Source organism: Pseudophryne corroboree, chromosome 12, assembly GCF_028390025.1.
Source record: "Pseudophryne corroboree isolate aPseCor3 chromosome 12, aPseCor3.hap2, whole genome shotgun sequence".
In the NCBI taxonomy this organism is placed as follows: Eukaryota; Metazoa; Chordata; class Amphibia; order Anura; family Myobatrachidae; genus Pseudophryne; species Pseudophryne corroboree.
In genome coordinates this window covers 83,435,709-83,459,549 of record NC_086455.1, presented here as the reverse complement: position 1 = coordinate 83,459,549, position 23,841 = coordinate 83,435,709, and the positions used below count along the sequence as shown (strand labels likewise).

The 23,841-nt window shown below is 49.7% G+C and overlaps 1 protein-coding gene across 4 annotated transcripts in view; it reads right to left on the bottom strand.

The window, feature by feature from the left end:
• TRMT5 (tRNA methyltransferase 5) overlaps nt 1–23,841 on the bottom strand; it is a 66,741-nt gene that overhangs the window by 16,792 nt on the left and 26,108 nt on the right. For all 4 annotated transcript variants that reach the window (XM_063947705.1, XM_063947706.1, XM_063947704.1 and 1 more), the window contains exon 4: nt 3,003–3,654. In XM_063947705.1, the coding sequence (XP_063803775.1) occupies nt 3,003–3,654 (652 nt within the window). The remainder of the gene's footprint in view (nt 1–3,002; nt 3,655–23,841) is intronic.

The window sequence follows — 23,841 nt, the reverse complement described above, 5'->3', positions numbered from 1 at the left end:
GCGCTACGCTGATCTGCAACTGCTCCCTCGACCTCGCCTTTATGAGGAGATCGTCCAAGTATGGGATAACTGTGACTCCTTGCTTTCTCAGGATCACCATCATTTCTGCCATTACCTTGGTAAATATTCTCGGTGCCGTGGACAGACCAAACGGCAACGTCTGGAATTGGTAATGACAGTCCTGTACCACAAATCTGAGGTACTCCTGATGAGGCGGATAAATGGGGACATGCAAGTAAGCATCCTTGATGTCCAGAGACACCATAAAATCCCCCTCTTCCAGGCTTGCAATGACCGCTCTGAGCGATTCCATTTTGAACTTGAATCTTTTCAGATAAATGTTCATGGATTTTAAATTTAATATAGGTCTGACCGAACTGTCCGGTTTCGGTACCACAAACATTGTGGAATAGTATCCCTTCCCCTGTTGAGGAAGGGGAACCTTTACCACCACCTGCTGGAGAAATAGCTTGTGAATCGCCGCTACCACTGCTTCCCTTTCTATGGGGGAAGCTGGCAGGGCCGATTTTAGGTAACGGTGAGGGGGCATCACCTCGAATTCCAGCTTGTATCCCTGAGAGACAATCTGTATAGCCCAGGGATCCACCTGTGAGCGAACCCACTGGTGGCTGAAATGTCGGAGACGCGCCCCCACCGCTCCTGGCTCTACCCGTGGAGCCCCAGCGTCATGCTGTGGATTTAGTGGAAGCCGGGGAGGACTTCTGTTCCTGGGAACTAGCTGTAAGGTGCAGCTTTTTTCCTCTGCCCCTGTCTCTAGCAAGAAAGGAAGCACCTCTGACCTTCTTGCTTCTTTGTGCGCAAAAGGACTGCATTTGGTAATACGGTGCTTTCTTCGGTTGTGGGGGAATATATGGCAAAAAGTTTGACTTCCCAGCAGTAGCTGTGGAAACCAGGTCCGAGAGACCGTCCCCAAACAATTCCTCACCCTTGTAAGGTAACACCTCCATGTGTTTTTTGGAGTCGGCATCACCTGTCCACTGCCGAGTCCACAGGACCCTCCTGGCAGAAATTGACATTGCATTAATTCTAGAGCCCAGTAGGTAAATGTCCCTCTGGGCATCCCTCATATATAGGACAGTGTCTTTTATATGCCCCAGGGTCAGCATAATAGTATCCCTGTCTAAGGTATCCATTTCCTCAGACAGATTATCTGTCCACGCTGCTACAGCACTACACATCCAGGCCGACGCAATTGCCGGCCTCAGTAGAGTCCCTGAATGTGTATAAACAGATTTCAGGATACTTTCCTGCTTTCTATCTGCAGGATCCTTTAGGGTGGCCGTATCCTGCGACGGCAGGGCCACCTTCTTAGATAAGCGTGTCAGAGCTCTATCTACCCTAGGGGAGGATTCCCAGCGCACCCTGTCCTCAGGCGGGAAAGGGTACGCCATAAGTAACCTTTTGGAAATCAGGACTTTCTTATCTGGGGAATCCCACGCTGTTTCACATAACTCATTTAACTCATGTGAAGGGGGAAAAGTCACCTCTTGCTTTTTCTCCCCATACATATAAACCCTCTTGTCAGGGACAGGGTTCACCTCTGATATGTGTAAAACATCCTTCATCGCTATAATCATGTAACGTATAGCTTTTGTCATTTTTGGTTGCAATTTTGCATCATCGTCGTCGACACTGGAGTCAGAATCCGTGTCGACATCTGTGTCAACCATTTTGGATAGTGGGCGCTTTTGAGACCCTGAGGGCCTCTGCGCTGTAGGATCAGGCATGGGTTGAGACCCTGACCGACCCGAGGTATCAGCTTTATCCACCCTTTTATGTAAGGAGTTTACATTATCATTTAACACCTTCCACATATCCATCCAATCAGGTGTCGGCGGCGACACGTCAGTCAACTGCACTTGCTCTGCCTCCACATAGCCCTCTTCGTCAAACATGTCGACACACGCGTACCGACACACCACACACACGGGAAGCTCTAAATGAGGACAGGACCCCCAAAAGGCCTTTTGGAGAGACAGAGAGAGAATTTGCCAGCACACACCCCAGCGCTATATAACCCAGGGATTACACAGTAACTTAGTGTTTACCCAGTAGCTGCTGTATTATGATTAATGCGCCTAAATTTATGTGCCCCCCCCCCTCTCTTTTTTACCCCTCTACCGTGATTCTGCAGGGGAGAGCCTGGGGAGCTTCCTCTCAGCGGAGCTGTGGCAGGAAAATGGCGCTGGTGAGTGCTGAGGAAGAAGGCCCCGCCCCCTCAGCGGCGGGCTTCTGTCCCGCGATTTCTTGTAAAATAAATGGCGGGGGCTCATACATATATCAGTGTGCCACTGTTTATATGCAGCATTCGCCAGGAGGTAACAATTGCTGCCCAGGGCGCCCCCCACTGCGCCCTGCACCCAACAGTGACTGGAGTGTGTGGGTTAGTGTGGGCGCAATGGCGCACAGCTGCAGTGCTGTGCGCTACCTCATGTGAAGACAGGAGTCTTCTGCCGCCGATTTCGATGTCTTCTCCGCTTCTGCCGGCTTCTGGCTCTGCGAGGGGGACGGCGGCGCGGCTCCGGGAACGGACGACAAGGTCAGGTCCTGTGTTCGATCTCTCTGGAGCTAATGGTGTCCAGTAGCCTAAGAAGCGCAACCTATCCGCAGTTAGTAGGTTTGCTTCTCTCCCCTCAGTCCCTCGTAGCAGAGAGTCTGTTGCCAGCAGAAGCTCTCTGAAAATAAAAAACCTAACTAAAATACTTTCTTATTAGCAAGCTCAGGAGAGCTCACTAAAATGCACCCAGCTCTGTCCGGGCACAGATTCTAACTGGGGTCTGGAGGAGGGGCATAGAGGGAGAAGCCAGTGCACACCAGATAGTACTAAATCTTTCTTTAGAGTGCCCAGTCTCCTGCGGAGCCGTCTATTCCCCATGGTCCTTACGGAGTCCCCAGCATCCACTAGGACGTCAGAGAAATAACAATAAAATATAACACTCAACTGTACCAGTGATCTCAAACACCAATTGTACTGTACTTACCAGTATTATTTGAATGGTTTGTAAAAAGCACATCAGCCATCAGCTCAAAACTTAAACACATCATCTCCTTGTTAGGTGCGACCTTTCTTACAAGGTGAACAGAGCAATTCTCCAACGTGCTTCCTAATATCGCCTCCGCCCTATCTTTCACTTCTTTCTCCGGGTTGCTGTCTTTTGAGAAGCCGTAACAGTGTAAAGTCGGCAGGATAGCCTCATTGCAAGGCTTCTCCTCAAGAAGGTGTCTGAAGGCATCAAGGAATTCCAGGGCCAACGCAGGCAGGTTCATTACAATGTGAATGCGATTTTTCCTGCACGCAGAAAAGGACTTAATGTATTGTGACAGCTCTTTCTTTACAACTGTCCTGATAAACTCCCTTCCATCTAAGTTAAATCCTTGGACTTTTTTGTCGACTTTATTCAGTTTGCAGTTATGGAGGAGCCATTTGTAGGATTCTGGATTCAAATCATTGGCAAAAACTATGCAGCCTTTTTTAGCAGCAGGGATGGCAAAGGGACCCACTCCTGCAAATACATCAAAGACCACATCTCCACTCTTCAAGGTCCCAGTAATGCGATCGTGTTCTGTACTGAGACGTGAATTCCAGTAGACTTTGGAAAAATCAAATTCATAAGTGATGCCATTTTCTTTCACCTGAAAGGAGACATTTTTTAGCCAATTGAACAGTAGGTTTCAAAAGCAAAATAATTCATTTATATCCTAGAGATTTTTCTTACTTATCTGAATAATATAACTGGACTTAAAATAAGAATTTACTCACCGGTAATTCTATTTCTCGTAGTCCGTAGTGGATGCTGGGAACTCCGTAAGGACCATGGGGAATAGCGGGCTCCGAAGGAGGCTGGGCACTCTAGAAAGATTTATGACTACCTGGTGTGCACTGGCTCCTCCCACTATGACCCTCCTCCAAGCCTCAGTTAGGACACTGTGCCCGGACGAGCAGACATAATAAGGAAGGATTTAGAATCCCGGGTAAGACTCTTACCAGCCACACCAATAACACCGTACAACTCGTGATACTATATCCAGTTTGACAGTATGAAAACAACTGAGCCTCTCAACAGATGGCTCAACAATAACCCTTTAGTTAACAATAACTATTTACAAGTATTGCAGACAATCCGCACTTGGGATGGGCGCCCAGCATCCACTACGGACTACGAGAAATAGAATTACCGGTGAGTAAATTCTTATTTTCTCTAACGTCCTAGTGGATGCTGGGAACTTCGTAAGGACCATGGGGATTATACCAAAGCTCCCAAACGGGCGGGAGAGTGCGGATGACTCTGTAGCACCGAATGAGAGAACTCCAGGTCCTCCTCAGCCAGGGTATCAAATTTGTAGAATTTTGCAAACGTGTTTGCCCCTGACCAAGTAGCTGCTCTGCAAAGTTGTAAAGCCGAGACCCCTCGGGCAGCCGCCCAAGATGAGCCCACCTTCCTTGTGGAATGGGCATTTACAGATTTTGGCTGTGGTATGCCTGCCACAGAATGTGCAAGCTGAATTGTACTACAAATCCAGCGAGCAATAGACTGCTTAGAAGCAGGAGCACCCAGCTTGTTGGGTGCATACAGGATAAACAGCGAGTCAGAGTTTCTGACTCCAGCCGTCCTGGAAACATATATTTTCAGGGCCCTGACAACGTCTAGCAACTTGGAGTCCTCCAATTCACTAGTAGCCGCCGGCACCACAATAGGCTGGTTCAGGTGAAACGCTGACACCACCTTAGGAAGAAATTGGGGACGAGTCCTCAATTCTGCCCTATCCATATGGAAAATCAGATAAGGGCTTTTACATGATAAAGCCGCCAATTCTGACACTCGCCTGGCTGAAGCCAAGGCCAATAACGTGACCACTTTCCACGTGAGATATTTTAGATCCACGGTTTTTAGTGGCTCAAACCAATGTGATTTTAAGAAAACTCAACACCACGTTGAGATCCCAAGGTGCCACAGGGGGCACAAACGGGGGCTGAATATGCAGCACTCCTTTCACAATGCCTGAACTTCAGGTACTGAAGCTAATTCTTTTTGAAAGAAAATCGACAGAGCCGAGATCTGTACTTTAATGGAGCCTAGACTTAGGCCCATATTCACTCCTGCTTGCAGGAAATGTAGAAATCGACCTAGTGGAAATTCCTCTGTTGGGGCCTTTTTGGCCTCGCACCATGCAACATATTCCCGCCACATGCGGTGATAATGCTTTGCCGTAACATCTTTCCTGGCTTTAATAAGGGCAGGAATGACCTCTTCCGGAATACCCTTTTCCTTCAGGATCCGGCGCTCAATCGCCATGCCGTCAAACGCAGCCGCGGTAAGTCTTGGAACAGACAGGGCCCCTGCTGAAGCAGGTCCTGTCTGAGCGGCAGAGGCCATGGGTCCTCTGATATCATTTCCTGAAGTTCCGGGTACCAAGCCCTTCTTGGCCAATCCGGAACCACGAGTATCGTTCTTACTCCTCGCCATCTTATTATTCTCAGTACCTTTGGTATGAGAGGCAGAGTAGGGAACACATAAACCGACTGGTACACCCACGGTGTCACTAGAGCGTCCACAGCTATCGCCTGAGGGTCCCTTGACCTGGCGCAATCTCTCTTTAGCTTTTTGTTGAGGCGGGACGCCATCATGTCCACCTGTGGCCTTTCCCAACGGTTTACCAACAGCAGGAAGACTTCTGGATGAAGTCCCCACTCTCCCGGGTGTAGGTCGTGTCTGCTGAGGAAGTCTGCTTCCCAGTTGTCCACTCCCGGAATGAACACTGCTGACAGTGCTAGTACGTGATTTTCCGCCCATCGGAGAATCCTTGTGGCTTCTGCCATTGCCATCCTGCTTCTTGTGCCGCCCTGTCGGGTCACATGGGCGACTGCCGTGATGTTGTCTGACTGTATCAGTACCGGCTGGTTTTGAAGCAGGGGTCTTGCCTGACTTAGGGCATTGTAAATGGCCCTCAGTTCCAGAATTTATATGTAGGGAAGTCTCCTGACTTGACCATAGGCCCTGGAAGTTTCTTCCCTGTGTGACTGCTCCCCTGCCTTGAAGGCTGGCATCCGTGGTCACCAGGACCCAGTCCTGTATGCCGAAACTGCGGCCCTCTAGAAGATGAGCACCCTGCATCCACCACAGTAGAGACACCCTGGTCCTTGGAGACAGGGTTATCATTTGATGCATTTGAAGATGCGATCCCGACCACTTATCTAAGAGGTCTCACGGGAAGGTCCTCGCATGGAACCTGCCGAATGGAATTGCTTCGTATGAAGCCACCATTTTTCCCAGGACTCGTGTGCAACGATGCACCGATACCCTTTTTGGTTTTAGGAGGTCTCTGACTAGAGATGACAGCTCCTTGGCTTTCTCCTGCGGGAGAAACACTTTTTTCTGTTCTGTGTCCAAAATCATCCCCAGGAACAGTAAGCGAGTGGAAGGAACCAGCTGTGACTTTGGAATGTTCAGAATCCAGCCATGCTGTTGTAGCACCTCCTGAGATAGTGCTACTCCGACCAGTAACTGCTCCCTGGACCTTGCCTTTATAAGGAGATCATCCAAGTATGGGATAAATAAAAACTCCCTTTTTTTTTTTTGAAGGAGTATCATCATTTCTGCCATTACCTTGGTAAACACCCTCGGTGCCGTGGACAGTCCAAACGGTAGTGTCTGGAATTGGTAATGGCAATCCTGTACCACAATCTGAGGTACTCCTGGTGAGGAAGGTAAATAGGAACATGCAGGTAAGCATCCTTGATGTCCAGGGATACCATGTAATCCCCCTCGTCCAGGCTTGCAATAACCGCCCTGAGCGATTCCATCTTGAACTTTGTTATGTAAGTGTTCAAGGATTTCCATTTTAAAATGGGTCTCACCGAACCGGCTGGTTTCGGTACCACAAACAGTGTGGAATAGTAACCCCGTCCTTGTTGAAGTAGGGGCACCTTGACTATCACCTGCTGGGAATACAGCTTGTGAATTGCCTCTAGCACAGCCTCCCTGCCTGAGGGAGTTGTCGGCAAGGCAGATTTGAGTAAACGGCGGGGGGGAGACGCCTCGACTTCCAGCTTGTACCCCTGAGATACTACTTGAAGGATCCAGGGATCCACCTGTGAGCGAGCCCACTGATCGCTGAAATTTTTGAGGCGGCCCTCCACCGTACCTGGCTACGCCTGTGGAGCCCCCGCGTCATGCGGTGGACTCAGAGGAAGCAGGGGAAGAATTTTGATTCTGGGGACTGGCTGCTGGTGCAGCATTTTCCCTCTTCCCTCGTTTGACCCGCCTGCTTTTTTGAAGCCGAAAGGACTGTACCTGATAATACAGTGCGTTTCTTAGGCTGTGAGGAAACCTGAGGTAAAATATTTTCATCCCAGCTGTTGCTGTGGATACGAGGTCCCAGAGACCATCCCCAACCAATTCCTCACCCTTATAAGGCTCTATGTGCCTTTTAAAGTCAGCATCACCTGTCCAGTGTCGGGTCTCCAATACCCTCCTGACAGAATGGACATTGCAATAATTCAGGATGCCAGCCGGCAAAATATTCCTCTGTGCATCCCTCATATATAAGACGACGTCTTATGTTCGCAAAATAGTATCCCTGTTTGAAAGGGGTACAGACCACGCTGCAGCAGTCTGCAGGTCTCAGTCTAGTACCTGAGTGTGTAATTACAGACTTCAGGATAGCCTCCTGCTATTTATCAGCAGGTACCTTCAAAGTGGCCGTATCCTAAGACGGCAGTGCCACCTTGACAAACGTGTGAGCGCCTTATCCACCCTAGGGGATATCTGCCAGCGTAACTTATCCTCTGGCGGGAAAGGGTACGACATCAGTAACTTGTTAGAAATTACCAGTTTCTTATCGGGGAAACCCACGCTTTTTCACACTTCATTCACTCATTTGATGGGGGAACAAAACACTGCCTGCTTTTTCTCCCCACACATAAAACCCTTTGTTTTTAGTGGTACTTGGGTTAATGTCAGAAATGTGTAACACATTTTATATTGCCGGGATCATGTAACGGATGTTCCTAGTGGATTGTGTATATGTCTCAACCTCGTCGACACTGGAGTCAGACTCCGTGTCGACATCTGTGTCTGCCATCTGAGGGAGCGTTGATGGCCTTTAAGACGTCTGGGCAGGCGCGGGCTGAGAAGCCGGCTGTCCCATAGCTGTTACGTCATCCAGCCTTTTATGTAAGGAGTTGACACTGTCGGTTAATACCTTCCACCTATCCATCCACTCTGGTGTCGGCCCACAGGGGCGACATCTCATTTATCGGCAACTGCTCCGCCTCCACATAAGTCTCCTCATCAAACATGTCGACACAGCCGTACCGACACACCGCACACACACAAGGAATGCTCCAATGAGGACAGGACCCACAAAAGCCCTTTGGGGGGACAGAGTGAGAGTATGCCAGCACACACCAGAGCGCTATATAATGCAGGGACTAACTGAGTTATGTCCCCTATAGCTGCTTTTATATAATTTATACTGCGCCTAAATTTAGTGCCCTTCCTCTCTGTTTTAACCCTGTTCTGTAGTGTAGACTACAGGGGAGAGCCAGGGAGCTTCCCTCCAACGGAGCTGTGAGGGAAAAATGGCGCCAGTGTGCTGAGGAGATAGGCTCCGCCCCTTTTTCGCGGACTTTTCTCCCGAATTTTTATGGAATCTGGCAGGGGTTAATATACATCCATATAGCCCTGGGGGTTATATGTGATGTATTTTTGCCAGCCAAGGTGTTTATATTGCTGCTCTGGGCGCCCCCCCCCCCCCCCAGCGCCCTGCACCCATCAGTGACCGGAGTGTGTGGTGTGCATGAGGAGCAATGGCGCACAGCTGCAGTGCTGTGCGCTACCTTGGTGAAGACTGATGTCTTCTGCCGCCGATTTTCCGGACCTCTTCTTGCTTCTGGCTCTGTAAGGGGGACGGCGGCGCGGCTCCGGGACCGAACACCAAGGACTGGGCCTGCGGTCGATCCCTCTGGAGCTAATGGTGTCCAGTAGCCTAAGAAGCCCAATCCGGCTGCAAGCAGGCGAGTTCGCTTCTTCTCCCCTTAGTCCCTCGCTGCAGTGAGCCTGTTGCCAGCAGGTCTCACTGAAAATAAAAAACCTAAATCTATACTTTCTTTCTAAGGGCTCAGGAGAGCCCCTAGTGTGCATCCAACCTCGGCCGGGCACAAGATCTAACTGAGGCTTGGAGGAGGGTCATAGTGGGAGGAGCCAGTGCACACCAGGTAGTCATAAATCTTTCTAGAATGCCCAGCCTCCTTCGGAGCCCGCTATTCCCCATGGTCCTTATGGAGTTCCCAGCATCCACTAGGACGTTAGAGAAATTATAATAAACGGCTGTCATAAAATAAGAATTTACTTACCGATAATTCTATTTCTCATAGTCCGTAGTGGATGCTGGGGACTCCAAAAGGACCATGGGGAATAGCGGCTCCGCAGGAGACTGGGCACAAAAGTAAAAGCTTTAGGACTACCTGGTGTGCACTGGCTCCTCCCCCTATGACCCTCCTCCAAGCCTCAGTTAGGATACTGTGCCCGGACGAGCGTACACAATAAGGAAGGATTTTGAATCCCGGGTAAGACTCATACCAGCCACACCAATCACACCGTACAACTTGTGATCTGAACCCAGTTAACAGCATGATAACAGAGGAGCCTCTGAAAAGATGGCTCACAACAAATAATAACCCGATTTTTGTAACAATAACTATGTACAAGTATTGCAGACAATCCGCACTTGGGATGGGCGCCCAGCATCCACTACGGACTATGAGAAATAGAATTATCGGTAAGTAAATTCTTATTTTCTCTGACGTCCTAGTGGATGCTGGGGACTCCGAAAGGACCATGGGGATTATACCAAAGCTCCCAAACGGGCGGGAGAGTGCGGATGACTCTGCAGCACCGAATGAGAGAACTCCAGGTCCTCCTCAGCCAGGGTATCAAATTTGTAGAATTTAGCAAACGTGTTTGCCCCTGACCAAGTAGCTGCTCGGCAAAGTTGTAAAGCCGAGACCCCTCGGGCAGCCGCCCAAGATGAGCCCACTTTCCGTGTGGAATGGGCTTTTACAGATTTTGGCTGTGGCAGGCCTGCCACAGAATGTGCAAGCTGAATTGTACTACAAATCCAACGAGCAATAGTCTGCTTAGAAGCAGGAGCACCCAGCTTGTTGGGTGCATACAGGATAAACAGCGAGTCAGATTTTCTGACTCCAGCCGTCCTGGAAACATATATTTTCAGGGCCCTGACTACGTCCAGCAACTTGGAATCCTCCAAGTCCCTAGTAGCCGCAGGTACCACAATAGGCTGGTTTAAGTGAAACGCTGAAACCACCTTAGGGAGAAATTGAGGACGAGTCCTCAATTCTGCCCTGTCCGTATGAAAAATTAGGTAAGGGCTTTTATAGGATAAAGCCGCCAATTCTGAGACACGCCTGGCTGAAGCCAGGGCTAACAGCATTACCACTTTCCATGTGAGATATTTTAAGTCTACAGTGGTGAGTGGTTCAAACCAATGTGATTTCTCTAACGTCCTAGTGGATGCTGGGGACTCCGTCAGGACCATGGGGAATAGCGGCTCCGCAGGAGACAGGGCACAAAAGCAAGCTTTTAGGATCACATGGTGTGTACTGGCTCCTCCCCCTATGACCCTCCTCCAAGCCTCAGTTAGGTTTTTGTGCCCGGCCGAGAAGGGTGCAATCTAGGTGGCTCTCTTAAAGAGTTACTTAGAAAAAGTTTTTAGGTTCTTTAGTTTCAGTGAGTCCTGCTGGCAACAGGCTCACTGCATCGAGGGACTTAGGGGAGAGATTTTCAACTCACCTGCGTGCAGGATGGATTGGATTCTTAGGCTACTGGACATAGCTCCAGAGGGAGTCGGAACACAGGGCTCGCCCTGGGGTTCGTCCCGGAGCCGCGCCGCCGACCCCCCTTGCAGACGCTGAAGATGAAGAGGTCCGGAACCAGGCGGCAGAAGACTCTCAGTCTTCATCAGGTAGCGCACAGCACTGCAGCTGTGCGCCATTGTTGTCAGCACACTTCACACAGCGGTCACGGAGGGTGCAGGGCGCTGGGGGGGGGCGCCCTGGGCAGCAATGTATAATACCTGTATGGCGAAAAATACATCACATATAGCCCTTGAGGCTATATGGATGTATTTAACCCCTGCCAGATATCTAAAACTCCGGAGAAGAAGCCCGCCGAAAAGGGGGCGGGGCCTATTCTCCTCAGCACACAGCGCCATTTTCCCTCACAGAAAGGCTGGTGGGAAGGCTCCCATGCTCTCCCCTGCACTGCACTACAGAAACAGGGTTAAAACAGAGAGGGGGGGCACTGATTTGGCGATATGTATATATATTAAAATGCTATAAGGGAGGAACACTTATATAAAGGTTGTCCCTGGATAATTATAGCGTTTTGGTGTGTGCTGGCAAACTCTCCCTCTGTCTCCCCAAAGGGCTAGTGGGTCCTGTCCTCTATCAGAGCATTCCCTATGTGTGTGCTGTATGTCGGTACGTGTGTGTCGACATGTATGAGGAAAATATTGGTGAGGAGGCGGAGCAAATTGCCTGTAATGGTGATGTCACTCTCTAGGGAGTCGACACCGGAATGGATGGCTTATTTATGGAAATTATGTGACAATGTCAACACGCTGCAAGCCGGTTGACGACATGAGAGAGCCGGCGAACAAATTAGTATCTGTCCAGGCGTCTCAAACACCGTCAGGGGCTGTAAAATGCCCATTTACCTCAGTCGGTCGACACAGACACAGACACGGACACTGATTTCAGTGTCGACGGTGAAGAAACAAACGTATTTTCTTTTAGGGCCACACGTAAGGGCAATGAAGGAGGTGTTACATATTTCTGATACTCCAAGTACCACAAAAAAGGGTATTATGTGTGAGGTGAAAAAACTACCTGTAGTTTTTCCTGAATCAGATAAATTAAATGAAGTGTGTGATGATGCGTGGGTTTCCCCCGATAGAAAATTATTGGCGGTATACCCTTTCCCGCCAGAAGTTAAGGCGCGGTGGGAAACACCCCTCAGGGTGGATAAGGCGCTCACACGCTTATCAGAACAAGTGGCGGTACCATCTACGGATAGGGCCGTACTTAAGGAGCCAGCTGATAGGAGGCTGAAAAATATCCTAAAAAGTATACACACACATGCTGGTGTTATACTGCGACCAGCGATCGCCTCAGCCTGGATGTGCAGAGCTGAGGTGGCTTGGTCGGATTCCCTGACTAAAAATATTGATACCTTTGACAGGGACAGTATTTTATTGACTATAGAGCATTTAAAGGATGCATTTCTATATATGCGAGATGCGCAGAGGGATATTTGCACTCTGGCATCAAGAGTAAATGCGATGTCCATATCTGCAGATTCCAAACGGCACAAAGATGTATTGCCGTATAAAGGGGAGGAGTTATTTGGGGTCGGTCCATGGGACCTGGTGGCCAGGGCAACTGCTGGAAAATCCACCGTTTTTTACCCTAAGTCACATCTCTGCAGAAAAAGACACCGTCTTTTCAGCCTCAGTCCTTTCGTCCCTATAAGAGTCATATCTGCCCAGGGATAGAGGAAAGGGAAGAAGACTGCAGCAGGCAGCCCATTCCCAGGAACAGAAGCCCTCCACCGCTTCTACCAAGTTCTCAGCATGACGCTGGGACCGTACAGGACCCCTGGATCCTACAAGTAGTATCCAAGGGGTACAGATTGGAATGTCGAGAGGTTTCCCCCCTCGCAGGTTCCTGTAGTCTGCTGTACCAATGTCTCCCTCCGACAGGGAGGCAGTATTGAAAACAATTCACAAGCTGTATTCCCAGCAGGTGATAATAAATTTACCCCTCCGACAACAAGGAAAGGGGTATTACTCCACACTATATGGTGGTACTGAAGGCTAGGTGAGACCTATTCTAAATCTGAAAAATTTGAACACTTACAAGGGTTCAAATCCAGATGGAGTCACTCAGAGCAGTGATAGCAAAGAACAAGGGGACTATATGGTGTCCCGGGACATCAGGGATGCTTACCTCCATGTCCCAAAATTTGCCTTTTCTCACCAAGGGTACCTCAGGTTCGTGGTACAGAACTGTCACTATCAGTTTCAAGACGATGCCGTTGGATTGTCCAAGGCACCCCGGGTCCTTACCAAGGTAATGACCGAAAGGAGGATTCGTCTTCAAAGAAAATGGACGACCTCCTGATAAGAACAAGGTCCAGAGAACAGTTGGAGGTCGGAGTAGCACTATCTCAAGTAGTTCTACGACAGCACGGGTGGATTCTAAATATTCCAAAACCGCAGTTGTTCCGACGACACGTCTGCTGGACTGGACACAGTCCAGGAAAAGGTGTTTCTCCCAGAGGAGAAAGCCAGGGAGTTATCCGAGCTAATCGGGATCCTCCTAAAACCAGGAAAAGTGTCAGTGCATCATTGCACAAGAGTCCTGGTAAAAATGGTGGCTTATTACGAAGCGCTTCCATTCGGCAGATTTCACGCAAGAACTCTTCAGTGGGATCTGCTGGACAAATGGTCCGGATCGCATCTTCAGATGCATCAGCGGATAACCCTATATCCAAGGACAAGGGTGTCTCTCCTGTGGTGATTACAGAGTGCTCATCTTCTAGAGGGCCGCAGATTCGGCATTCAGGATTGGATGCTCGTGACCACGGAGGCCAGCCTGAGAGGCTGGGGAGCAGTCACACAAGGAGTGTGATCAAGTCTGGAGAATTCTCTCCACATAAATATACTGGAGCTAAGAGCGAATTTATAATGCTCTAAGCTTAGCAAGACCTCTGCTTCAAGGTCAGCCGGTATTGATCCAGTGGGATAACATCACGGCAGTCGCCCACGTAAACAGAAAGGGCGGCACAAGAAGCAGGAGGGCAGTGGCAAAACTGCAAGGATTTTTCGCTAGGCGGAAAATCATGTGATAGCACTGTCAGCAGTGTTCATTCCGGGAGTGGACGACTGGGAAGCAGACTTCCTCAGCAGGCACGACCTCCACCCGGGAGAGTGGGAACTTCATCGGGAAGTTTTCCGCATGATTGTGAACCGTTGGGAAAGACCAAAGGTGGACATGATGGCGTCCCGCCCGAAAAAAAAAAATGGGACAGGTATTGCGCCAGGTCACGAGACCTTCAGGCGATAGCTGTGGACGTCCTGGTAACACCGTGGGTGTAACAGTCGGTGTATGTGTTCCCTCCTCTGCTTCTCATAACCAAGGTATTGAGAATTATAAGACAGAGGAGTAAGAACTATACTCGTGGCTCCGGATTGGCCAAGAGGGACTTGGTAACCGGAACTTCAAGAGATGCTCACAGAGGACTAATGGCCTCGGGAGCTAAGAAGGGATTTGCTTTCAGCAAGTACCATGTCTGTTCCAAGAGGAACCGTGGCATCGGCCTTTAAGAAAGGACCTGCTCCAGCAGGGACCTTGTCTGTTCCAAGACTTACCGCGACTGCGTTTGACGGCATGGCGGTTTGAACGCCGGATCCTAAGGGAAAAGGCATTCCGGAAGAGGTCATACCTACCCTGGTCAAAGCCAGGAAGGAGGTGACCGCACAACGTTATCACCACATGTGGTAAAAATATGTTGCGTGGGTGAGGCCAGGAGGGCCCCACGAAAAAATTTCAACTAGGTCGATTTCTGCACTTCCTGCAAACAGGAGTGTCTATGAGCCTCAAATTGGGGTCCATTAAGGTTCAAGTTTCGGCCCTATAGATTTTCTTCCAGAAAGAATTGGCTTCAGTTCCTGAAGTCCAGACGTTTGTCAAGGGAGTATTGCATATACAGCCCTTGTGTGCCTCCAGTGGCACCGTGGGATCTCAACGTAGTGTTGGGATTCCTCAAATCATATTGGTTTGAACCACTCAAATCTGTGGATTTGAAATATCTCACATGGAAAGTGACCATGCTGTTGGCCCTGGCCTCGGCCAGGCGATTGTCAAAATTGGCGGCTTTGTCTTACAAAAGCCCATATTTGATTTTCCATTCGGACAGGGCAGAACTGCGGACTCGTCCCCAGTTTCTTCCTAAGGTGGTGTCAGCGTTTCACCTGAAACAACCTATTGTGGTGCCTGCGGCTACTAGGGACTTGGAGGACTCCAAGTTGCTAGACATTGTCAGGGCCCTGAAAATATATATATATATATAATTCCGGGACGGCTGGAGTCAGAAAGTCTGACTTGCTGTTTATATTGTAGGCACCCAAAAAGCTGGGTGCTCCTGCTTCTAAGCAGACTATTGCTCGTTGGATTTGTAGTACAATTCAGCTTGCACATTCTGTGGCAGGCCTGCCACAGCCAAAATCTGTAAATGCCCATTCCACAAGGAAGGTGGGCTCATCTTGGGCGGCTGCCCGAGGGGTCTCGGCTTTACAACTTGGCCGAGCAGCTACTTGGTCAGGGGCAAACACGTTTGCTAAATTCTACAAATTTGATACCCTGGCTGAGGAGGACCTGGAGTTCTCTCATTCGGTGCTGCAGAGTCATCCGCACTCTCCCGCCCGTTTGGGAGCTTTGGTATAATCCCCATGGTCCTGACGGAGTCCCCAGCATCCACTAGGACGTTAGAGAAAATAAGATTTTACTTACCGATAAATCTATTTCTCATAGTCCGTAGTGGATGCTGGGCGCCCATCCCAAGTGCGGAGTGTCTGCATTACTTGTACATAGTTATTGTTACAAAAAAAAAAAATCGGGTTATTATTGTTGTGAGCCATCTTTTTTTAGAGGCTACTTCATTGTTATCATACTGTTAACTGGGTTCAAATCACAAGTTGTACGGTGTGATTGGTGTGGCTGGTATGAGTCTTACCCGGGATTCAAGATCCTTCCTTATTGTGTACGCTCGTCCGGGCACAGTACCTAACTGAGGCTTGGAGGAGGGTCATAGGGGGAGGAGCCAGTACACACCATGTGATCCTAAAAGCTTGCTTTTGTGCCCTGTCTCCTGCGGAGCCGCTATTCCCCATGGTCCTGACGGAGTCCCCAGCATCCACTACGGACTATGAGAAATAGATTTATCGGTAAGTAAAATCTTATTTTTAGGAACCCCAAAACTACATTGAGATCCCAAGGTGCCACTGGAGGCACAAAAGGAGGCTGTATATGCAGTAACCCCTTGACAAACGTCTGAACTTCAGGAACTGAAGCTAGTTCTTTTTGGAAGAATATCGACAGGGCCGAAATTTGAACCTTAATGGACCCTAATTTTAGGCCCATAGACAGTCCTGTTTGCAGGAAATGCAGGAAACGACCCAGTTGAAATTCCTCTGTAGGGGCCTTCCTGGCCTCACACCACGCAACATATTTACGCCAAATACGGTGATAATGTTGCACAGTTACATCCTTCCTGGCTTTGATCAGGGTAGGGATGACTTCATCCGGAATGCCTTTTTCCTTCAGGATCCGGCGTTCAACCGCCATGCCGTCAAACGCAGCCGCGGTAAGTCTTGGAACAGACAGGGTCCCTGCTGGAGCAGGTCCTTTCTTAGAGGTAGAGGCCACGGGTCCTCCGTGAGCATCTCTTGAAGTTCCGGGTACCAAGTCCTTCTTGGCCAATCCGGAGCCACGAGTATAGTCCTTACTCCTCTCCTTCTTATGATTCTCAGTACCTTGGGTATGAGAGGCAGAGGAGGGAACACATACACTGACTGGTACACCCACGGTGTTACCAGAGCGTCCACAGCTATTGCCTGAGGGTCCCTTGACCTGGCGCAATATCTGTCCAGTTTTTTGTTGAGGCGGGACGCCATCATGTCCACCTTTGGTTTTTCCCAATGGTTCACAATCATGTGGAAGACTTCTGGGTGAAGTCCCCACTCCCCCGGGTGGAGGTCGTGTCTGCTGAGGAAGTCTGCTTCCCAGTTGTCCACTCCCGGAATGAACACTGCTGACAGTGCTATCACATGATTTTCCGCCCAGCGAAGAATCCTTGCAACTTCCGTCATTGCCCTCCTGCTTCTTGTGCCGCCCTGTCTGTTTACGTGGGCGACTGCCGTGATGTTGTCCGACTGGATCAACACCGGCTGACCCTGAAGCAGAGGCCTTGCCTGACTTAGGGCATTGTAAATGGCCCTTAGTTCCAGGATATTTATGTGAAGTGACGTTTCCATGCTTGACCACAAGCCCTGGAAATTTCTTCCCTGTGTGACTGCTCCCCAGCCTCTCAGGCTGGCATCCGTGGTCACCAGGACCCAGTCCTGAATGCCGAATCTGCGGCCCTCTAGAAGATGAGCACTCTGTAACCACCACAGGAGAGACACCCTTGTCCTTGGAGACAGGGTTATCCGCTGATGCATTTGAAGATGCGATCCGGACCATTTGTCCAGCAGATCCCACTGAAAAGTTCTTGCGTGGAATCTGCCAAATGGCATCGCTTCGTAAGAAGCCACCATTTTTCCCAGGACCCTTGTGCATTGATGCACTGACACTTGGCCTGGTTTTAGGAGGTTCCTGACTAGGTCGGATAACTCCCTGGCTTTCTCCTCCGGGAGAAACACCTTTTTCTGGACTGTGTCCAGAATCATCCCTAGGAACAGCAGACGTGTTGTCGGAATCAGCTGCGATTTTGGAATATTTAGAATCCACCCGTGCTGACGTAGTACTACTTGAGATAGTGCTACTCCGACCTCTAACTGTTCTCTGGACCTTGCCCTTATCAGGAGATCGTCCAAGTAAGGGATAATTAAGACGCCTTTTCTTCGAAGAAGAATCATCATTTCGGCCATTACCTTGGTAAAGACCCGGGGTGCCGTGGACAATCCAAACGGCAGCGTCTGAAACTGATAGTGACAGTTCTGTACCACAAACCTGAGGTACCCTTGGTAAGAAGGGCAAATTGGGACATGGAGGTAAGCATCCTTGATGTCCAGAGACACCATATAGTCCCCTTCTTCCAGGTTCGCTATCACTGCTCTGAGTGACTCCATCTTGAATTTGAACATTTGTATGTAAGTGTTCAAGGATTTCAGATTTAAAATAGGTCTCACCGAGCCGTCCGGCTTCGGTACCACAAACAGCGTGGAATAATACCCCTTTCCCTGTTGTAGGAGGGGTACCTTGATTATCACCTGCTGGGAATACAGCTTGTGAATGGCTTCCAATACCGCCTCCCTGTCGGAGGGAGACGTTGGTAAAGCAGACTTCAGGAACCGGCGAGGGGGAGACGTCTCGAATCCCAATTTGTACCCCTGAGATACTACCTGCAGGATCCAGGGGTCCACTTGCGAGTGAGCCCACTGCGCGCTGAAAATCTTGAGACGGGCCCCCACCGTGCCTGAGTCCGCTTGTAAGGCCCCAGCGTCATGCTGAGGACTTGGCAGAAGCGGGGGAGGGCTTCTGTTCCTGGGAAGAGGCTGCCTGCTGCAGTCTTTTTCCCCTTCCTCTGCCCCGGGGCAGATATGAGTGGCCTTTTGCCCGCTTGCCCTTATGGGGACGAAAGGACTGAGCCTGAAAAGACGGTGTCTTTTTCTGCTGAGAGGTGACCTGGGGTAAAAAGGTGGATTTCCCAGCCGTTGCCGTGGCCACCAGGTCCGATAGACCGACCCCAAATAACTCCTCCCCTTTATACGGCAATACTTCCATATGCCGTTTGGAATCCGCATCACCTGACCACTGTCGCGTCCATAACCCTCTTCTGGCAGAAATGGACAGCGCACTTACTCTTGATGCCAGAGTGCAAATATCCCTCTGTGCATCTCGCATATATAGAAATGCATCCTTTAAATGCTCTATAGTCAATAATATACTGTCCCTGTCCAGGGTATCAATATTTTCAGTCAGGGAATCCGACCAAGCCACCCCAGCACTGCACATCCAGGCTGAGGCGATTGCTGGTCGCAGTATAATACCAGTATGTGTGTATATACTTTTTAGGATATTTTCCAGCTTCCTATCAGCTGGTTCCTTGAGGGCGGCCGTATCAGGAGACGGTAACGCCACTTGTTTTGATAAGCGTGTGAGCGCCTTATCTACCCTAGGGGGTGTTTCCCAACGCGCCCTAACCTCTGGCGGGAAAGGGTATAATGCCAATAATTTTTTAGAAATTAGCAGTTTTTTATCGGGGGAAACCCACGCTTCATCACACACCTCATTTAATTCATCTGATTCAGGAAAAAATAAGAATTTACTTACCGATAATTATATTTCTCGTAGTCCGTAGTGGATGCTGGGAACTCCGTAAGGACCATGGGGAATAGCGGCTCCGCAGGAGTCTGGGCACATCTAAAGAAAGCTTTAGGATCACCTGGTGTGCACTGGCTCCTCCCCCTATGACCCTCCTCCAAGCCTCAGTTAGGATACTGTGCCCGGACGAGCGTACACAATAAGGAAGGATTTTGAATCCCGGGTAAGACTCATACCAGCCACACCAATCACACTGTACAACTTGTGATCTGAACCCAGTTAACAGCATGATAATAGAGGAGCCTCTAGAAAAGATGGCTCACTACAGCAATAACCCGAATTTTTTGGTAACAATAATTATGTACCAGTATTGCAGACAATCCGCACTTGGGATGGGCGCCCAGCATCCACTACGGACTACGAGAAATAGAATTATCGGTAAGTAAATTCTTATTTTCTCTGACGTCCTAGTGGATGCTGGGAACTCCGTAAGGACCATGGGGATTATACCAAAGCTCCCAAACGGGCGGGAGAGTGCGGATGACTCTGCAGCACCCAATGAGAGAACTCCCGGTCCTCCTCAGCCATGGTATCAAATGTGTAGAATTTTACAAACGTATTTGCTCCTGACCAAGTAACTGCTCGGCAAAGTTGTAAAGCCGAGACCCCTCGGGCAGCTGCCCAAGATGAGCCCACCTTCCTTGTGGAGTGGGCATTTACAGATTTTTTGGCTGTGGCAGGCCTGCCACAGAATGTGCAAGCTGAATTGTACTACAAATCCAACGAGCAATAGTCTGCTTAGAAGCAGGAGCACCCAGCTAGTTGGGTGCATACAGGATAAACAGCGAGTCAGATATCCTGACTCCAGCCGTCCTGGAAACATACCGTATATACTCGAGTATAAGCCGACTTTTTCAGCACATTTTTCTGTGCTGAAAAAGCCCCCCTCGGCTTATACTCGAGTCAATGGCTGCAGCAGACGCCGTGGGCTGTGTGGGCGTCCGCTGCAGCCGGCTCCAGGACAGACACTAGAGGTCATTATTGACCTCTAGTGTCTGTGCGCGTTGCTATGGGAGAGACGTCATGACGTCTCTCCCATAGAGATGATCGGGTGCCGGGGAGCGGGCGGCCGCACAGAGCGGCGGCCGGACGGAGCGTGCGGCCGGACGGAGCGAGCGGACGGACGGAGCGGAGCAGCAGCAGAAGAAGCGGTCGGGAAGCAGGAGCGGGGCAGTGGTAAGTATTGTTTTTGTGTGTGTTTGTGTGTTTGTAAGCGGCGACGGGGGCACTGCAACAGGGGGCAAAGAAAGAAGGGGGCACTGCAACAGGGGGCAAAGAAAGAATGGGGCACTGCAACAGGGGGCAAAGAAAGAAGGGGGCACTGCAACAGGGGGCAAAGAAAGAAGGGGGCACTGCAACAGGGGGCAAAGAAAGAAGGAGGCACAACTACTGGGGGCAATGAAAGGGGGCACAACTACTGGGGGCAATGAAAGGGGGCACAACTACTGGGGGCAAAGAAAGAGGGGCACAACTACTGGGGGCAAAGAAGGGGCATAACTACTTGGGGCAAAGCAACGGCAGCATGTTTTTATCTGGCACTGTGGGGGGATATCTGTTACTGGGGGTATATGTGGCACTGGGGGCACAACCCTAGCAACAAGCATTACCCCCTGGCAACAAGCATAACACCTACCGCATGAAACCCCTGGCAACGAGCATGACACCCTGAGCATGAACACCCCTGACACCGTACATTTCCCACCCTAGGCTTATACTCGAGTCAGTCATTTTTCCCATTTTTTTGTGGTAAAATTAGGTATCTCGGCTTATATTCGGGTCGACTTATACTCGAGTATATACGGTATATTTTCCGGGTCCTGACAACGTCTAGCAACTTGGAGTCCTCCAAGTCCCTAGTAGCCGCAGGCACCACAATAGGTTTGGTTCAGGTGAACGCTGAAACCACCTTAGGGAGAAACTGAGGACGAGTCCTCAATTCCGCCCTGTCCGAATGGAAAATCAGATAAGGGCTTTTACAGGATAAAGCCACCAATTCTGACACGCGCCTGGCCCAGGCCAGAGCCAACAGCATGACCACTTTTTTTGTGAGATATTTTAACTCCACAGATTTAAGTGGGTCAAACCAATGTGACTTTTGGAACCCAAAAACCACCTTGAGATCCCAAAGTGCCACTGAAGGCACAAAAGGAGGCTGTATATGCAGTACCCCTTTAACAAACGTCTGAACTTCAGGGACTGAAGCTAGTTCTTTTTTGGAAGAAAATCGACAGAGCCGAAATTTGAACCTTAATGGACCCAAATTTCAGGCCCATAGATACTCCTGTTTTCAGGAAATGTAGGAATCGACCCAGTTGAATTTCCTCCGTCGAGCCTTACTGGCCTCGCACCACGCAACATATTTTCGCCAAATGCAGTGATAATATTTTGCGGTTACATCCTTCCCGGCCTTGATCAGGATAGGGATGACTTCATCCGGAATGCCTTTTTCCTTCAGGATCCGGCGTTCAACCGCCATGCCGTCAACGCAGCCGTGAGCATCTCTTGAAGTTCCGGTTACCAAGTCCTTCTTGGCCAATCCGGAGCCACTAATATAGTGCTTACTCCTCTCCATCTTATCAATCTCAGTACCTTGGGTATGAGAGGCAGAAGAGGGAACCCATACACTGATTGGTACACCCACGGTGTTACCAGAGCATCTACAGCTATTGCCTGAGGGTCCCTTGACCTGGCGCAATACCTGTCGAGTTTTTCCCAACGGTTTATAATCATGTGGAAGACTTCTGCGTGAAGTCCCTACTCTCCCGGGTGGAGGTCGTGCTGAGGAAATCTGCTTCCCAGTTGTCCACTCCCGGAATGAAAACTGCTGACAGTGCTATCACATGGTTTTTCGCCCAGCGAAGAATCCTTGCAGCTTCTGCCATTGCCCTCCTGCTTCTTGTGGCACCCTGTCTGTTTACGTGGGTGACTGCCGTAATGTTGTCCGACTGGATCAACACCGGCTGACCTTGAAGCAGAGGTCTTGCTAAGCTTAGAGCATTGTAAATGGCCCTTAGCTTCAGGATATTTATGTGAAGTGATGTCTCCAGGCTTGACCATAAGCCCTGGATATTCCTTCCCTGTGTGACTGCTCCCCAGCCTCGCAGGCTGGCATCCGTGGTCACCAGGACCCAGTCCTGAATGCCGAATCTGCGGCCCTCTAGAAGATGAGCACTCTGCAACCACCACAGGAGGGATATCCTTGTCCCTGGTGACAGGGTTATCCGCTGATGCATCTGAAGATGCGACCCGGACCATTTGTCCAGTAGGTTCCACTGGAAAGTCTTGCGTGGAATCTGCCGAATGGGATTGCTTCGTAGGAAGCCACCATTTTTACCCAGAACCCTTGTGCATTGATGCACTGAGACTTGGTTCGGTTTTAGGAGGTTCCTGACTAGCTCGGATAACTCCCTGGCTTTCTCCTCCGGGAGAAACACCTTCTTTCTGGACTGTGTCCAGGATCATCCCTAGGAACAGAAGACAAGTCGTCGGAACCAGCTGCGATTTTGGAATATTGAGAATCCAATCGTGCTGCCGCAACACTACCTGAGATAGTGCTACACCGATCTCCAACTGTTCCCTGGATCTTACCCTTATCAGGGAATCGTCCAAGTAAAGGATAACTAAAATTCCCTTCCTTCGAAGGAATATTATCATTTCGGTCATTACTTCAGTAAAGACCCGGGGTGCCGTGGACCATCCCTACGGCAGCGTCTGAACTGATAGTGACAGTTCTGTACCATAACCTGAGATACCCTTGGTGAGAAGGGTAAATTTTGACATGAAGGTAAGCATCCTTGATGTCCCGAGACATCATGTAGTCCCCTTCTTCCAGGTTTGCAATCACTGCTCTGAGTGACTCAATTTTGAATTTGAACCTCTGTATGTAAGTGTTCAAAGATTTTAGATTTTAGATTTTAAAATCGGTCTCACCGAGCCGTCTGGCTTCGGTACCACAATAGTGTGGAATAATACCCCGTTCCCTGTTGCAGGAGGGGTACCTTAATTATCACCTGCTGGGAATACAGCTTGTGAATGGCTTCCAAAACTGCCTCCCTGTAAGCGGGAGACGTCGGTAAAACAGACTTTTGGAAACGGCGAGGGGAATACGTCTCGAATTCCAATTTGTACCCCTGAAAATATTACCTGAAGGATCCAGGGGTCTACTTGCGAGTGAGCCCACTGCGCACTGAAATTCATTGAGAACGGGCCCCCACCGTGCCTGAACTTGTAAAGCCCTAGCGTCATACTGAGGGCTTGGCAGAGGCAGAAAAGGGTTTCTGTTCCTGGGAACTGGCTGATCTCTGCAGCCATTTTCCTCTCCCTCTGTCACGTGCAGAAAAGAGGAACCCTTTTGTCCGCTTGCCAACCAGGACTGCGCCTGATAATACGGCGTCTTATTTTGAGAGGCGACCAGGGGTACATCCCCTTTTTTTTAAGGCAATACTTCCAAATGCCGTTTGGAATCCGCATCACCTGACCACTTGACTGGTAGAATTGGACAACGCACTTATACTTGATGCCAGTCGGCAAATATTCCGCTGTGCATCATGCATATATAGAAATGCATCTTTTAATTGCTCTATAGGCAATAATATACTGTCCTTATCTAGGATATCAATATTTCCAGTCAGGGA